This window comes from Neophocaena asiaeorientalis, unplaced genomic scaffold (assembly GCF_003031525.2).
Source record: "Neophocaena asiaeorientalis asiaeorientalis breed wild unplaced genomic scaffold, Neophocaena_asiaeorientalis_V1.1 scaffold51, whole genome shotgun sequence".
Classification (NCBI taxonomy): domain Eukaryota; kingdom Metazoa; phylum Chordata; class Mammalia; order Artiodactyla; family Phocoenidae; genus Neophocaena; species Neophocaena asiaeorientalis.
In genome coordinates this window covers 2,303,218-2,322,034 of record NW_020173335.1, presented here as the reverse complement: position 1 = coordinate 2,322,034, position 18,817 = coordinate 2,303,218, and the positions used below count along the sequence as shown (strand labels likewise).

The following is an 18,817-nucleotide window of genomic DNA, read 5'->3' as shown; positions in this document are numbered from 1 at the left end:
GCAGCAGTGAGACAACACCCGCGGATACAGGTCCAGCCCTGCGATGCAGCACCTCACCTGCGTCCCATCGCTGTGTTCTGAGGTCCAGGAGGATGGGTCAGGACACAAATGGGCGCCCTCTCCCCCGCCCCCCAACCAGGCCCTGGCAGCCTGCGGGGTTGAGTCCTTCAGACCTTTCCACCCTCACTCTGTAGATACACAAAAACTCGTCTGTAAAAATAATCAGTGCCTCAACATACCCAGAGCCAAAAGACTTATCTTACCACGTGTTTCATCTGTAACGTTTATAAATGTATAAAAATTCATAACATTAGTATGAAAATTAATTTTTTTTTAATTTTTTTTACAAATGATTCACAATACTTCCATTGATCCATGGATAATAATAATAATGATAAGCTTAAATTCAAGTTAATAACTACTTCTGGTTGTTAAATAATTTTTTGTATAATTCACACAATGCTGATGTAAGAGCCTCAAGAATGGAAATGAAACAGGCAATAGAACAATAAATAGGTAACAGATAGTAACAGCTAAATATTTAAAGACAATGTCGTATAAAAGTTGGAATTTCTATAAGAGGAGTATAAACTGATTCAATCATCTTTGGACCTAGAAAAGAAAACATTAAAATAATGGTATTATTTTAATTCTTTCGTTATTTTTAATAATTCTCTTTCTTAGTCAAATCACTTAAAGTTCTCAGAATCAGTTTTTCCATCTGTAAGTAGAGTTCGCAATAATGACGAAATGGAGTTACTAGGAGAGTTGACAAGTTAGTTTCGTCAAGTAAAGTAACTAGCAGGCCTCCAACAAAAAAGTAACCTGGTCAGACAGGGGAAGGGACCCATTTATGCTGGGCAGGAAGGCTCAGTCGGATGAGGATTTAGGGTTTGCAAATTCAACTGAACATGTTCAAAAGTCCCATCACAATTCGCAGGGTCCCTCTCTTTCCAAATCAGTGTCCTAATGTGCCCTTAAAAGACAGGACAAAATGTGAATCCAGCTTATGTTGTAACCTTAGCAACCCATTGGATCAGCTTCTATCTGAGTCCTGAGGTCCCAAGAGACAAAAGATTATCTTAGGGTAGTCATGGCAGCTCCCTGGTTCTCTGAATTTTCTTGAGCTGATGACCTCATACCCTGAGCTTGTCATTTTCTTTCCTTAATCTCTCTGGGGCCATCTCCATAGTCATCTCATTCCACAGCCCTTGACATTTCTCATTTTCATTCTGATGAGTTTACCATAGCATCCACTTTGCCAGAGTCTATCCTTCCAAGAGGCTCATAATCCAGGAAGCCAAGAGTGATCATTGAAACAACTATTTTTGGTTGCTGTGTGCCATAAACTATGAAAGTACCATTTTGTAATGGTGACAGGACTACTGTTATCTTCAAAACCATCCAGGTCAGATAAACAGCCCAACCTTACTATCCTTGAGATTCTGTTATCTGCAATCCCTTCTGGAAGGAGGAAAGAGAAACCACTCTAGATTTTTTTTTTGCTTTTGCTTAAGAAAAAAGAGATTTCTTACAGAGAAGAATGTGTTTATAGAATCATTATAAAGACAATAGAAGCAAGAGTCAGGGGTGGGGGAAACACCACCATAGTTGCAAGCATCTGCCCCATTACTACTGCACATCAGCTCTTCACCCAGGAAGCTGGGACCTGAGACTGGCCACGATAACTGCCCTGCCTCCGCTAGGCACCCACAAGACTGGTGTCTACAAACTTCCAGTCTTGCAGGAGTGAGTCCCTTCGGTGGAAGCTTTTCTATAACAAGAACCTGAGCTGCTTGGGATCTGGACAACGTAGATCTACGTTACCAGCTTCTGAAGAACAAGAAAGCATTCTAAACCGAAGATAGAATGCAGAGGCAGCAAACATGCACTAAATCCCACAGTCACAACAAGCTACCATCTCTATTTGCCTGAACAAGCCCATTCTTTCAGATTTCCTTCCCTTCCTCCTCTTTCTCTACCTAAGGTGCCACCTTCTTTACAATGTCTTTACAATGTCAAGGGTCGGGGAGGCACCTTGACCTGGTTCCTGGGTGTTCAGAAGCTGTTTCTGGGGTGCTTCTCTTGTCCACCCAGTTACTGGCACTCAGCTGGAGTCTCAGGCTGACATCTGCAGTTGGTAAACTTGAGGTCCATCAGTCATCTCTGAGATATCATAATGATATCATTGAGATATAATAATATCTTTGAGATATCATCATACTACTTTGCTACTGGTGTTTATTTTGAAACCTTCTGTAATAAAGAAGTTTTAAAACTAATAAGTAATACTAAAGGATGGAAACTGCTATAAATACAATGTTTAAGTAGTCTATCTTCTTTCCAGTTTGTTTTTAGTGGGACTTTAATAGGAAGTATACTCTTACAAGCACTTATGTTAGAATCTACCTTTCCTTCCCCAAATGTAATCTTCATGGAAGAGTTAATGAGCCATGAAAAAATAAGAAAATAACATGGAGATGGAGGAAAATTGTACAAATTGTATTTAATCAGATATGAGCATATTCCAAAAAACTTAATTTCTCTCTTTTGAGCAGTTTGATAGATTGTAGGGACCATTCACCAATCCAGAGAACTTAGGAGGAATAGCAAGTTTATATGGAGACAGATAATGTGTCCCTTTTGGAGAATGCTGTGACAAGCTCCCAGATGACGTTCCTCTGTTTGTCAATCACTCATTATTTTTGTAATTAATTTTTATCGGAGTAGAGTTGATTTACAATGCTGTGTTAGTTTCTGCTGTACAGCAAAGTGAATCAGTTATACATATACCTGTAACCACTTTTTTTTAGATTCTATTCTCATATAGGTCATTCAATTATTTTAAAGAGAGGACCTGTTTTCCCCAACACAACAGAATATTTCTGTTCTTGAACTTTTCGGCTCTGTGATCTTTATTTTAGGTGACAACAATGGATGGTCTATGCAACTTGACAAATATTTTGCCAGTTACTACAAAATGACTTCCTGGTATCCTTTTGTGGCAGAAACATCTGAATGCTGTAAGTAATCAGAGGGAATGACGGTCCTTGCCTATAGGTTCACAGTAAGACACCATGTTCTTAACAGTTGGATCCAACATGTTAAAGAATTTATAGTTTTCTATTTGCAAAATTATAATGTTCCAGTAGACACGCAGCCTTAATTTGAGGATTTTATTTTACGATCACTCAAGGATCATAAGTGCAAAGGTTATAAATCATGCCAGGTATTGTGAACAAGATTATTGTCAGTCCATCAGGGTTGCTATTTTTCATGCCCCCTTTTCACAATCATTATAAACTCTGATATAAAAGCAACTCTGATATAAAGGAAACTGAAAATAGAAGAGCAGAGAAGCTGTTTGGATTTTAACATTTGTAGGTGAGAAAGCTTCTGGAGTCTAAGCCACACCTTACAGCTACCAAAAAAGCCGTATTAATTATAATCAGCTACTTTTAGTCACATACCGAAAACTTACAAAAACCCTGGAAAGAGTCTGTAGGAGGGTATAACATTGAGGGTAAGCTATAATTTTTAAGATCAGAAAGATCTATATACATAATTCCTTTTAAATAAGTGTTCTCTATTCTAATAAATTATTCAAATGTAAATGTGTGTCTTAAAGTTGTAATTTTAATCCTAGCTTTTCAAAACCTTGGTTAAAAAGCAGGCGTTGGGGAAAAGAGTACTTCACTGTATTTTTCCCTTTATGTTCTACCACAAATTGTAAAGTACAGCTTTTTAAAATTTTTTAAATATTTTTCTGTCTTCATTACTCAAAAGAGACTAAAAAAAAACTGCTAGCAAACCCCACTTTAAGGGGGTATACATCCCTCCTGTAAGTCTCACAGGTCACTCAGCAATCTATCTCAACTTCATGTTGTCTTCTTGTCAAATATGGAGATCAGATTGCTTTATCATTAAAGAGCTAAAAGCTTTTGGGAAAGGAAAAAGTTAACAGGTATAATTTAACTACTCATACAAGGCAAAAAACTAATGGATTAAGCCATATGATCTCAAAATGTAGTTTTTATTTTCTTGTTTCATTGTACATCCTTTTCTTTTCATTTCTTAAATTTTAATTTCATCTTTTTATATTTCACGTTATTCCCAAAAGGATGTGAGGCAATTTACAATAAAAATATGGCTACGAACAGACTTAACCCATTAACATGACATAAGAGACAAAAATTCCATGGTGAGTGGGAAAAGGAATGGAGAAGAAACATTAGATAAGGAAATCCTCACTAAGAAAAGTTACTGCCTAGTTCTTAATTCTGTAGTCATTAAGTCAAAGAGGAAAAATAATGGGCTACATGACTTTTTCATAGTCTGGTCTGTAAAACAAAAATAAACAAAGGGGGAAAACAGATCAAGTTAGCAAGAGAAATAAATTTTTGCCCGATGATGAACTCTGGGAGAAATGTGTCCTAAGTATACTTACATAAGAGGAATGCAGCTACACACACACAAAAAATGTCTCAAAAAATACAAAGGCGACGTTTTATCAATTCTTAGTAATGAACAAATATATAATTTTTAATTAGAGTTTTCAAGAAAGATGGGGGAGGGGTGGTAATTAATAATTCAATGTCTTTTTTCAAGCTTAAAAGTAGTGTAAAAATGAAATGGGAAGTGTAACGTAAAATTAAGGGGTGAAACTTAAATTAAGGTTCCTATGGTACCGCTTTATTATTTTTTTGTACCGCTTTATTTAAATCAGATTATAATAAGGATTTATTGGAAATGTAACTGAAAATGGCTTATAATACTTTTTGGCTGGATGAAAGAATGTGAGGAATTCACAGTTACAGAGTCACCTCTCACGAAAAATATCATGGAAAACATATCCATCACTAACCAATATATTAATAAAGTTTAAACTTCAAGAATTTGGAAAGTATGGAGATTTGGAAAGAATTGTTTACTCAGCCATAATTTCACCACTCAGAAGCTACCAGCATTAACTTGCCGGTGCATTACTCATCTTTTTTTATTTGAACATAGTTGAAATTTTCTATGCAATCCATTCTTATCATATTTTCAGGTAGCATTTTAGCATAATCAGGTATCCATATTATACACTTTTCAAAATACTCTGTAAGTGACAATTTGTTTCCTCCTTCTTTCCTGGCCGGATATTTAGGTGTTATTTTTTCATTTTTCCCTATCACAGGTAACCTTGTGATCAGCATATATGGATTATCTGAATTCAATCTGCATAATAGAAAAGACACACTGGGTTAATGCCAACTTCACCGCCCTCCATTTTTACCTCTCATACTGTCCCTCTCGGGACCTTCGTGTTCCACCCTAACCCTGCACATCCCATCCCCACAACGCTCACGTTAGCAGAGGATAAAGAGAGAGAATCAGTTTCCAGAGCTCCATCGCCAGAATGGTCACTTACAACCATAAACCTGTTTTAAAGTTCTTGGCACAGACTCTGTTTACAAAACACACAAAACCTAAATTACGATCGATCGTGAGCTCTCAGGATCCTGTAGGGAGTCTGCAGAGTTATTTGGGAGGAGAGGGAAAACACCTGTGGCCTCATAGCTGAGCAAAGAGACACGTGACTGTTTCCAAGGCTGGAGCCGCCCGTGTGCATCTCTGTCACCCCCCAGCTTTGCCTCAGCGTGCCTGCTTTGCCATCACGATGATTTTCTACTCTTCAGAAGCTTTGCTGTAAAGGTTATAGACTAAAAGTCTGCAAACAGACAGTTCTCACAAGAAGTTTTGTTTGTCCTATGATGATTTAAAATGTTTTAAGTTAGGCATTATTATTTTTAAGTAGGTAATTATATAATATGAAATATTGTCTTTCTGGCTTCTTTGAGGAAGTTGGTTGACTTGGCCACAGATGTTCCTGTTGTAATATAGGACAACAGTTCAGAGAAGCTGTCCCACTGGGACTCCTGGGTGCAGTCTCTACCCGCTTTGCCTGCCCCTGTAGATATTTGAGGCTGTAACCTCTGCTCTAAGTGCAGAGCTTCAACGTAAATGTAGAAAAGATCACACCTCATTGCTCCCAGGAACCGTCCATTCCCCATCAAGTCAGCAGTCAGATGATGTCTATTACTCTGAATAATAAGCCCATTTCGTTGCTTAGCTATATGAACACACCACCGCAAGTCTCTAACAGACTTTAGAAATATCAGGTCACATCTTTAAGACTACCGCTATAGCCCCACAAGGTAGTCAAAGGCGCACATTCCATTTCCACTCTCTTTCTAACTCTCATCAGTGAGAACAGAATGGCTATGCATAAGAAATATTCACTTCCTCAAGTGAAGCTGTAGGCATCCTTACATCCCTACATAAGCCAAAAGAAGTCTTTTGAAGAACTCCTGAATTAAAAAAAAAATAGATCTCCCCGCACTATAGTTCAGAGTTGAGTTCTCTTTCTTGCTAGTTAAAAAGGGCTTCATCTTCCATTAAAACTATTAATACTTTATTCTTAAACAGCAGCTTTAATATGGACATTAACGCCCATCACACCCTGTCCTGTCACCCTGGGACGTAGCTACTCTCCAAGGATAAGAAAGAGCAGATGACTTCATTCATTTTGCAACAAATGGAGAGGGGCAGGCTGCTTTTTTTTTTCTTTAAATGCATGGGCTGGTAAATGTATGTTTCCTTTTCTTCAAGTTCTAGCATCATTTTAATGTTAAAAGCAAAACTTTGGAACCTTAATTTAAAGCTTTGCACAAATTGCTTATGTAAGACGTGACACATTTTTGTATATGATTTTCTTATAGCTTTTTGTTTCTTTCTTTTCATTACCCTCCTATTCCTGGTCCCTCATCATCCCCATTCCTTACTGCTTCCTCTTTATTCAGTGGTCGGTTCTGTGCCCGTGCAATGTCTTTGCCGAGGTTTAGAGCTTGATTGTGATGAGACCAATTTACGAGCTGTTCCATCAGTTTCTTCAAATGTGACTTTAATGTAAGTAGAAAAGAATGGCTTCATCCTGACAGCCAGAACAGCCCCTGTAAAACTGTATCATAATTCAGGTGTAATTGTTATTATTAATAATGCATTGTCACTTAAGATGATATCATTGTTCCTTGGTCAGTTATAATGATTGCTGATATTTATTTGCATTTATTACATGATAGATCTGACTCTAAATTATTCTATATGTTCACTTATTTAGTTAGCCCCTCATAAAAACCTTATGAAATATTTAGTATCGCCACATTTTATCTAAACAAAAGATGTAATCAAGTGTATGTGCTGGGCTTCCCTGGTGGCGCAATGGTTGGGAGTCGGCCTGCCGATGCAGGGGACACGGATTCGTGTCCCGGTCCGGGAAGATCCCACATGCCGCGGAGCGGCTGGGCCCGTGAGCCATGGCCGCTGAGCCTGCGCGTCCGGAGCCTGTGCTCCGCAACGGGAGAGACCACAACAGTGAGAGGCCTGCGTACCGCAAAAAAATAAAATAAAAATAAAAATACCTCTCAAATAAAATCTCTTTAAAAATTTTTAAACGATATTATGAATACAAGAGTGACATCATGGAGCAAAATGTCTCCTGAAAGCTGGTGTTAAAGTAAATAAAGTTTATAATTATTCATAATGTTGTTAAAAGTAAAGAAAAAACCTTTAAGTAAGAACCAAAATTTACATTTATTTCAGGTCACTCAAGTGGAACTTAATAAGAAAACTTCCTCCTGATGGCTTTAAGAAGTACCATGATCTTCAGAAGCTGTAAGGAAAATTTTAATTCTTAGTATTGAATTAACTAACATTTTTTGGCATATCTGTTTCTTCTCACTTCTGCAGAGACAAACACTGCACCACTGCTTCAGTCTAACCCCTCTTTGGGGAATTATTTAGCCATTAGCTGGAGACTACCAGGTAACATTTTTTTTCCTGAGTAATTCTAGAAGCTATCCTAGAAAAATCTCATGATATCTATCTCCAAAGAAACCAGAGTACGTGTGCTATGAACCCTCCAACCACACTCCTCCCAAGTGAAGATACTCAAGAGGTTTTACTCTCTGCATTTCAATGCCCATCTTACAGAATGATGTAATGACCCCTTACCAGAGCTGCCCTCAAGATTACATAGAGAAGGGACTTCCCTGGTGGTCCAGTGGGTAAGGCTCCACGCTCCCAATGCAGGGGGCCCAGGTTCGATCCCTGGTCAGGGAACTAGATCCCACGTGCTACAACTACAGATCCTGCACGTGGCAACAAAGATCCCCTGTGCTGCAACTAAGACCTGGCACAGCCAAATAAATAAATAAATATTAAAAAATAAAAAAGATTAGATAGAGAAGAATTTTCTTCCATATGTTTGCAAAGTCAATCTCTACCTAAGATAGAAAGTCCTTGTGGTTTGAAACCTCCAAGCATGTTTTTTAGGGACTTAATTCCATTTTCACATCTGCCTCATTGGTTGAGTTTTATCTGAAATGCTAGCTTCTCTTCAGTCTAAGATTACCTATGTACTCTCAGAATCCATAATGGCCCAGGGGATGGTTATCTGTTATTTAGGTCAATTTTGTGGCTAAATCATATTGTCATAGGCTTAAACTGTTGGGTTTAAACAGTCTGTGTCTGAATCACACTATCTAGAAGACGTCTCAGAATTCCCAGTTTCATTCTCACACCTACACTGGTTTGGGATTTGTTTTTACACTAGAGACCCCTGGTATACAGATATCATCGATCTGTACTTTTTCTTTAAGATAATAAAGATAGAGCAGAATCAGAAGAAAAATGTATCCACTTTGTTTGATGAAACGTTCTCAAAGCTCGGATTACCTGCAGAAAAATATTTCACATCAGAAAATTAAATTCTAATAAAAATGACTTTCCAGAGCTGTATTCTAGACATTTATCAATCAAGTGAGAAGAGCTTTTCAAAATTAAACCTGATACACAAACTTCAAGAGGACACTTCCTTTATTTTCTGATTTCTGGAGTAGGAAGATTTTTTTCTGATCTGTAGCACCACCTTATGTCCACATGGTTTAAAAGGAGTCCGGGCTTCAACTCTAAATATCAGGATTCAATAGTTCAGCAATTTTACACAGTGAACATTGAATTAATTCTTGAACAACCAATTTATTCCAAGTAATAGATCAAAATAGCCTAATTACCAAAAAAGTTCTAATTGGTGATTGGCTCCGCCTCCAGGCAATATAATCTATTGCATAACAGAAAATTACAGTACTTAGAAATAAATGAATAAATACTTGTCAAAGTTTTTCTGTTTATTAGTGAGAAAGATGCATTGCCTAGTAAATGATTGGACCACAGCATGTTCTGTGAGAGTGTTAGGTATATAACAAACTGAACATTCTACAATCAAAGTTAGGTTTCTTGCATGCTGGAGAAATAGGGACTCTCCTTCAGTCAAAATTTCTAATTAACTGAGAGTTGGCCCATACTGGTTTATCCCTTATCACTCCTAAAATCTGTGAAAATTATACATAAACTCAGCAAACCCTGAAGAACAATGGTGACCTGCATCAGCAGAAGAAATAAGACTTGAAGCCCTTACTTTTGCCCTTGTTCACAACCTGGGGCCAGTGTACGTAGATGTGCAGGGCTTAAATGGGTGTGTGGGATGCAACGGCTTGTGCTCCAGGTTCTGTCTCCTTTGACCTCCTGTTAACTCCAGGCCCAACCTCCAGCAGGACCTCAATGAACTCCGCAGCCAGCATACTTCCTTGGCCTTCCAAGCTAATTTGTCTTCTTCTAGACCTGATCCTTTTTTGCTGTTTGTTTTTTAATATGAAAACCAAGTGTTACTGTTTTTACTTCTTGCTCCTGGAAATTTTCTTTTAGCAAACATTATACTTTTGGTTTCAGAAGTTTGGGGACTCTTCCAGGCTAAAAATAAGATACTAATATATGCTTCCCCTGAAACTTGTCCCACCCTGTACATTCTGGAATGTTGTCGATCTTCTCGGTCCACCTGATTCTTTCTATTTCTGTTTTTCTCTTTTGTCATATATACTCTTGGTAAGTTTCCTCAAACAGTTTTTGGAGTGAAACTTAGGTGTCAAATTAGTACAATTCAATGACTTGCTTGGCCAGTTTGTGGTTTACATGCAATACGGTTTGGGGTCTTAACGATGTCACAACCTTGTCGTTTTGCCAACACTGTGTTGAATACTGTCAAGTTTGTAGAATTATAGCAGAAAATGTTAAAAAGTTAAAAAGGCTTCTAGGCTTGTTTGATTAGTGAGTGCATTACCATACACTAAAACCGAAGCTTCACTCATTAAAAATTCAAACATTAAATTTTAGCTCTTGGGCTTCCCTGGTGGCTCAGTGGTTGAGAGTCCGCCTGCCGATGCAGGGGACGCGGGTTCGTGCCCCGGTCCGGGAAGATCCCACACGTGGCGGAGCAGCTGGGCCCGTGAGCCATGGCCGCTGAGCCTGCGCGTCCGGAGCCTGTGCTCCGCAACAGGAGAGGCCACAACAGTGAGAGGCCCGCGTACCGCAAAAAAAAAAAAATTTAGCTTTTATGTGCCTACCTTTATAACTAGAAGTTCCAAATAAAAACTAGCCTAATCATATGTGAACTTAATCAAGAAACAAAATGACATGATACCCAGCTCCACTAAATTATTTTGTTATGTTTACCTTTTTCAATTTTTAAGAAATTTTTGACATTTCATATTTCTTTTTTTTTTAATTTTTATTGAAGTATAGTTGATTTACAATGTTGTGTTCGTTTCAGGTGTACAGCACAGTGATTCAGTTATACATATACATATAAATATATGTATTCTTTTTTGACATTCTCTTCCATTATAGGTTATCACAAGATATTGTGGTAAAATACACACAACATAAAATGTACTGGCTTGACCATTTAGTGTACATTCAGAGGCCTTACATACACCCGCATCTTTGCAGGGCTATCACCATCAGCCATCCGCAGAACTCTTTTCATCTTGCAAAACTGAAACTCCATTTCCTTACATTTTCCTTTTAATCATTTTCACAGGTGCCTGCAAAACAATAAGATTAGATCCGTATCTGTCTATGCTTTCCGAGGACTCTACAGTCTTACTAAACTGTAAGTACCAGCGCCAATTAGTCTGCCCTTCCGTGGTGGCCTGCCAGCCCGACCCATCCCACCCAACACGGCCCTCCCGCCCACGACAGTGCCCACGGGACAGGCAGACAGTGGACAGTGCAGCACAGCACTGGGGCCAAGGGCATGGGACCCTGAGTCACACAGGCTGCAGTCCCAGTCCTCCCTCACCACTCACTGGGTGTGTGAACTTGAGAACTCAATTTCCTTTCTAAGCATCAGCTCCCTCTACCATAAAATGCAAACTACAACAGTACCTACCTCAGGATTGTTGTAAGGAACGAATGAGAAAATCCGTGGGAAGAATTGGGCACACTGTACCGGGCACGTAGTAGGAACTCAATATACATAAGCCGTGGTGACGGGAATGAGGATTGAATGAACTTTATCACCATGAGAAAGCCTGGCGATGGTTAAAATTTATGAAGGAAAAAACCCAAAGACTTCTCCAGTTACTCTTTTCCCACTAATTCTGCTTTTACAAATACATAAAGCACGATAAGTTTAAAAGAACAAAGCTTTTTAAAAAAATTATGGTAAAACATATATAACAAAAGTGCCATTTTAATCCTCTTTAAGGGTTTCGTTCGGTGGCATTCAGTACATTCACACTGTTGTACAAGTATCCATCTCCAGAGCTGTTCACCTTCCCGACCAAGACTCCACACCCACTAAACACTAACTCCCCACGGCCCCTCCCAGGCCCTGGCACCCACCACGGTACTTTCTGTCTCTAAGAATCTGACTACTCTAGGGGACCTCACAGAAGTGGAATCAGGTAATACTTTCCCTTTAGTGTCAGGCCTTTTTCATCACGTCTTAAACTTAGCATAATGCCTTCAAGTTTCAGGCATGTTGTAACATATATTAGAATTTCCTTCCTTTTTAAGACTGAATAATAGTCCATTGTGTGTGTATATATATATATATAAAGTACCTCATTTTCTATATTCATCCCTTGATGGATGGACATTTAGGTCGTTTCCACCTTTCGGCTATTGTGGATAATGCTGCTATGAACGTTGGTGTACAAATATTTGAGTCTTTGCATTCCATTCTTTTGGGTGTACGCCCAGAAGTGGAATTGCTGGGTCATATGGCAGGTCTACGTTTGATTTTCTGAGGACCCACCATACTGTTTTCCACAGCATCTGCCCCATTTTACCTCCTAGGATTTTGTTGTTGTTTTGTGTTGTGTTGTTTTTAGTAACAGCCATCCTTATGGGTGTGAAGTAGCATCTCACTGTGGTTAAGAGCTAAGCTTTATGAAACAGTCTTTCTCAAAGTTCCATTCCATTTCAGCCGCATTTTACCAGGCAGCTGAAACTTACCACCTAGAAGTTACTGAATGGAAATATAACCCAAAAAAATCACATTAATAAACAGCTCCCTGTATTTCTATTTCTGGCCCCCTGCCTTCTATCCTACCCCAGTTTTTATTCCTTAACCCAAGAAACTCTTTCCGGTCAGATTCCTCACTGGCTGTATCAGAGTTTGGGGTTGAGTCAAGAAGGCCACCTAATCATTTACTAGCAGAGAAGGTCACCGGAGACCCAAAGTCTTAACAGTAACCGCTGTGGCTGTGTCTATCCCTTCCCTGCTCTTTCGTGTCTTAGCAAATTACTCAAAGTCAATACTGCAGTCGTCCCCATCATGCTTCTGCCTACCTTTCTCTACAGCCTCTCACAAATCTATTCAAAACTTGCTGAACAGCATCTGCTTGGTTTAATGTTCAATGGATGTGCAGGAGGCTCTTGAAAGACGGTACAGACTGGAGAGTAAACTTAAGCGTCTTCCATCTGCGCCTTGGTTTTTTCCTGGCACGGGAATATCGTCTGGCTGTTAAAGTGTCACACGGTTCTGGTCTTTCATGGGTAAACATCAGATACTGCTCTTCATTCATCCGTAGACACTCATTACCCCTCACAGTGTGCAAGGTCTTCAGCGAGACACCGTGGGGGGCATAGAAAGAGAAGTCAGACCTGCTACCTTCTAGCTCCTTATGACCCAGTATTGCAGGTAGAACCCTGTGCTTCCACCGGGGAGAGGCACCCACTCGCTCTCTGGAAGCTTACAGTCTACGGTGGGGAAACAATGCCAACCCACACACAACAGCTAGAGAATGGCAAGGGTGTTTACTTAACTAAGACTTAAACCTATGTTGCTCAGACCACAACTGCTAAGATGATTCCCTAAAAGGAGTGATTATTTTGGGTCCAGAGCAGTGAAGGATGACTCTGAAAAATGAAGACGACGGGGCAAATCAGACAGCACAGGGCATGGGGGGTGGATCAAGTACCTTTCTAGAGGATTTCTAGTGGCTCTTAAGGGAACCCCTGAGGTGTTCAGGGCAAGTGTTGAAGAGATTCTTAACATCTTCCTGTGCCCAACTGGGGCTCCAGGCTTGCAAGGGAAGGAAGTGGCTCTAATATGGGGCCTTATTCTTTGCTACCCCCAAGAAAAGTCAAATCTGATGGAGAACGGGAGATTCCTGGAAGGACAGATTTTACAGGATGTCAGCTCTAAGATCTGTCAGAGTAGCAAAAAGAGAAATCAGTGTGGTCCGTGTATCAGGGGAAGAGGAATTTGAACAAATACTCACATGAGAATCATAGGCAATGAGGAAAAAGAACAGGAAAGAAGTTGAAGTGGGAGGTTGAACAGAGAGCTCATTCTACTAATATGCACCAAGTGTTCCTGACATGCCTGGCTCAAAAGTTCAACAGCCCAGTGAACTAGGTACTGGTGTTATTTCCGTTTTAGAGTTGGGGAAACTGAGGATTTCTGAAGTCGCTGTTTGTTTCAGGTCACACTATTAACAAGTAGCGAAGCCAGGAACCCAACTGTCTGACAGCAGATTCAGAGCAGTGAGTTGCTGCATTAGAGAAACTGAGACAAAAATAAACACGCAAGACAATTTCTCTGCCATTTTAAGACAAAATGGAAGGAAAGGAATTTTGCAGTGCTTTTGCTACCATTGGCAACCTTAGGTATTTTGAGAGTCTCACCTCCACTTGACCAAACCAAAAGGACAAAGTTAAGTGGAATTAGAGTTTTCCAAATATTTCCCTTTCTTTACCAGCTTCTGTTGGGCTGTGTGTGGTTGTGTGTGTGTCCAAAAGTTTTCTTCAGAAAAAAAAAGAGAAAAGGCCACATAAAGACTCTAAGGCCGGGGCTTTCCTGGTGGCGCAGTAGTTAAGAATCTGCCAGCCAATTCAGGAGACACGGGTTCGAGCCCTGCTCCAGGAAGATCCCACGTGCCACAGAGCAACTAAGCACGTGTGCCACAACTACTGAGTCCACGTGCCACAACTACTGAGCCCACCAGCCACAACTACTGAAGCCTGCGTGCCTAGAGCTCATGCTCCTCAACAAGAGAAGCCACCGCAATGAGAAGCCCGCTCACCGCACGAGGAGTCGCCCCCGCTCACTGCACCTAGAGAAAGCCTGCGCGCAGCAACGAAGACCCAACGCAGCCAAAAATAAATAAATAAAATAAATAAATTTTTTAAAAAAATAAATAAGGCCTCTATAAAAGAAGAGAGGTGATTTTGAAAGTTGTTAAAAGCTGGTGTTTGCTTTTGGAAGAAAACAAAGAAATAAACACATAAGAGATCAGCACAACAGAAGGAAGAGTTGGTTCACTCTGCATTAGGGTGAGAAGTACACCAAAGTACTTATTTGTACAGTCAAAGTACAATGGGTCTGACTCTCCAGCAAGGCATTCAGTGTCTTTTCTCCAGAGCAGGTCCATACCTGCCTCCAGGGGCATCTCCTGCATCCCCTCACAGCCTCTTTACCGTGACCCCTCACCTTGTCACCGTCACACCTCTCACCTTTGCATAAGCCATTTCCTCTGCCTGGAATCACTCCCAGCCATGCTTTGCTTTGTGAATGATACACCTCATCCAAGGCTCAGTTGAGAAGAGCCTTTCTTTTTCTTTTCTTTTTTTGTAATTAATTTTCATTGAAGTATAGTTGCTTTACAATGTTGTCTTAGTTTCTGCTGTACAGCAAAGTGAATCAGCTGTACATATACATATAGCCCCTCTCTTTTGGATTTCCTTCCCATTTAGGTCACCACAGAGCACTGAGTAGAGTTCCCTGTGCTCTACAGTAGGTTCTCATTAGTTATCTATTTTATACACAGTATAATGTATATATGTCAATCTCAATCTCCCAGTTCATCCCACGCCCTCCTTTCCCCCTTGGTGTCCATACGTTTATTCTCTACGTCCATGTCTCTATGCTTTGCAAATAAGATAAGATGTGGCACATATATACAATGGAATATTACTTAGCCATAAAAAGGAACAAAACTGAGTTGTCTGTAGTGAGGTGGATGGACCTAGAGACTGTCATACAGAGTGAAGTAAGGCAGAAAGAGAAAAACAAATATCGTATATTAACGCATGTATGTGGCATCTAGAAAAATGGCACAGATGAATCTATTTGCAGGGCAGGAATAGAGACCTCTTTCTTTAACACTCCCTGTCCCCTCTCCCCTCCAAGCTCTGCTTCCCCAGTCCCAGCAGCGGCCGACACCTCCTCCACTGAAAAGTCAGAGGACCTGTATGCTCTTGTTCTTTTCCCTCTGCTGCTGCAATAACTACCTGCTCACATGCTGTCTTCTACTAGATGCAAAGCCCCTCGGAAAAAGCGATTCCACACCTAGCACAATGCCGTAGCATAGGGGCTCAAAACAATTTGATGAATAAATGAATAGACAGAGGGAGTGAGGGATTGGCTGATGGTGGGTTGATTATTGAGAAATGAAAAACTAGACGTGAAAAGGTAAGTGATAGAGAACTTTCAGGGCTCCGAGGACAGGGAAATGGCCTGATGAGAACAACATATAAGAAAATTTAAGATGGACAATTATTGTTCTTCCTTTCCTTGTTATAAGATATCAAGAAGGTATCAAATTTACTGTAGTTATTTCTCTTTTTTCAGGTATCTCAGTCATAACAGAATAACCTTCTTGAAGCCGGGTGTTTTTGAAGATCTCCACAGACTAGAGTGGCTGTATGTTTAATTTATGTGGCATTTTATAGTACTAGCCTTTATGTTCGAAAAATATGTAAATGAACCCATTTTTTTTCTTCTGGCTGGCAGGATAATTGAAGAGAATCATCTCAGTCGAATTTCCCCACTAACATTTTATGGACTAAATTCTCTTATTCTCCTGTAAGTACTAAAAATTTATGCAAATATTTCAACTGAAGGAAAAGGCATGAATAAAAATTGGGTTTAACAACATGACATTTGGAATTAAAACCCTAAAATGGAATTTTCAACTAAAAACCATCTCCTAGTCATATCCTATGAGGCTGTTTTGTAGTTGTAACCGTTTTATAAGATCTTCCATCTTCTAGAATGTCAGCGCATCAAAACTGAACACAGCCCCACTGCCATGCTTTATTGATATATTCTTAAGCACACCAGTACTATCCTATATTAATCTTGGTAAAGAAAAGTACGTTTGTTTAAAATCACCTCCTTTTCAGTACCCACTACTGAAGGGCACAGGACTTTTCTTCAGTTGCTAATGTTACTGCTTCCTCCATATGATGGCTACCATTTGTCTAATTTTATTACTAACAAGCACTTAAGTATATCAAGACTTACAGAGAAAAATTTGAGTGAGAAGACAACGAACTTAGTAGATGTTCACAACTTCATAAGAATAATGATAAAACCATGTTTTGACTTCAGTTGAGAAAAGAGACAGAAAACTCAGACTCCTCTGTGTTTCTCTTTTTCAGAGCACTGATGAATAACATCCTTACCCGCCTGCCTGACAAACCTCTTTGTCAGCACATGCCCAGGCTGCACTGGCTGTAAGTTGCTGTATCTCCTCTTTTTAAAAATGTTTATTGAAATATAGTAGTTGACTTACACTGTTGTGTTAGTTTCAGGTGTACAACAAAGTGATTCACTTATACATATACATACATCCACTCTTTTTTAGATTCTTTTCCCATATAGGTCATGACAGAGTATTAAGTAGAGTTCTCTGTGCTATACAGTAGGTCCTTATTAGTTATCTATTTCATATACAGTAGTGTGTATATGTCAATCCCAAACTCTTAATTTATCCCTCCCCCCCTTTCCCCTTTGGTAACCATAGTTTGTTTTCTATGTCTGTGAGTCTCTTTCTGTTTTGTAAATAAGTTCATTGGTATCATTTTTGTAGATTCCACATATAAGTGATATCATATGGTATTTGTTGCTTTCTGACTTACTTCATTTAGTGTGATAATCTCCAGCTTCATCCATGTTGCTGCAACTGGCGTTATTTCATTCTTTCTATGGCTGAGTAATATTCCACTGTATACATGTACCACATCCTCTTTATTCATTCCTCTGTTGATGGATATTTAGGTTGCTTCCACGTCTTGACTATTGTAAATAGTGCTGCTATGAACATAAGGGGTGCATGTATATTTTCAAATTAGAGTTTTCTCCAGATATATGCCCAGGAGTGGGATTGCTGGATCATATGGTAGCTCTATTTTTAGTTTTTTAAAGAACCTCCCTACTATTCTCCATAGTGACCGCACCAATTTACATTCCCACCAACAGTGTAGGAGGGTTCTCTCTATCTCTTCTTACAGAAGACAACTAACTTTTCTGGTTTTGCCTAGTTCATTTCAGATGTCAGGCTTTTTCAAATGGTAGTTGTTAATACTTTTAGCATGATTTTCTTATTAAACATCCCTATTATCTAAACTAACTCCTCTAAACTCTTACCAAAATAAAACATCTCCAAAACACAAGACATACTTTGGAGACAGGAAGAAGGAAGACAGAAGGGATGTTATGATATCTATGTAACATCACCCCTTCCCCCCTGTCAATCTGTTCACCTGTTCATTTGGTACAGAAAGACTAAGCCACTTTAGTTTCATTGCTAAATTCTGTGTAATAAGACTATGATACTTAGGCTTTATTTTTGAAGTCTCATCACAACAGAATATGTTCCACAGAGTTTTTCACACAGTAGATTTGTTTGTGGTAATTAGCATCACTCTACCTATGCAGAACTCAATTACCCGGTAAATGTGTCTATTTAAAATACAGGCAAAAATGAAGAAATAAATCCAAAATATTTCTTTAAATGATCAGTCAATAACCTGCATATACTCTATATATGAAAATCCCCTCTGTCTTTTATTTGTAGGCAATTCCCAAAAGTTTGGTCAAAACACACTAGTTTGGAACCATCTAGGGGAAGAGAAACATCCCCCAAATCATTAGTAAGTCCAGAGGGCATCTTGATATGACAGTATAGTACCCTCAGTAATGACGAACTAAGTCATCAAGGAAAGGGGAAATTAAGTGCAATATTCTCTGTGGTGATTAAATTTGGGCTCAAAAGAATTCACTAATGGTAATTACATGCTCAGTGATCCAAACTTAGTAATGAAGTAAAACTGATTAATATTTATATGAGTAAATTAAAAATTCATGCATTGAGACCAGAAGCAAATGTGGGAGATTTTATGCCCATACAAAAAGAAATCTTTCCTTTGCTTTTAAAAATGTAGCCAAATGTATATTTCAGATAAAAATTAAAAATGATTAGGATTTATAACTAAAGACGTGGACTTTTTAAATTTTGTTACTAAAATTATAATCTTTAAATTTTAGCTATCCAAAACAACTCACTCCACATGCATCCCTGAGAGTGAATGTTGCCCCAATTTTAGTGCTAGTAATAATTTTTGCTTTATAGGTATTCATTTT

The 18,817-nt window shown here is 39.1% G+C and overlaps 1 protein-coding gene across 1 annotated transcript in view; it reads left to right on the top strand.

The window, feature by feature from the left end:
• Nucleotides 1-2,980: 2,980 nt before the first annotated feature.
• Nucleotides 2,981-18,817, top strand: part of RXFP1 (relaxin family peptide receptor 1) — a 43,288-nt gene continuing 27,451 nt past the window's right edge. The window contains exons 1-7 of the mRNA XM_024746155.1: nucleotides 2,981-3,023; nucleotides 6,846-6,951; nucleotides 7,645-7,716; nucleotides 10,979-11,050; nucleotides 16,022-16,093; nucleotides 16,184-16,255; nucleotides 16,834-16,908. Of these exons, the coding sequence (XP_024601923.1) occupies nucleotides 2,981-3,023; nucleotides 6,846-6,951; nucleotides 7,645-7,716; nucleotides 10,979-11,050; nucleotides 16,022-16,093; nucleotides 16,184-16,255; nucleotides 16,834-16,908 (512 nt within the window). The remainder of the gene's footprint in view (nucleotides 3,024-6,845; nucleotides 6,952-7,644; nucleotides 7,717-10,978; nucleotides 11,051-16,021; nucleotides 16,094-16,183; nucleotides 16,256-16,833; nucleotides 16,909-18,817) is intronic.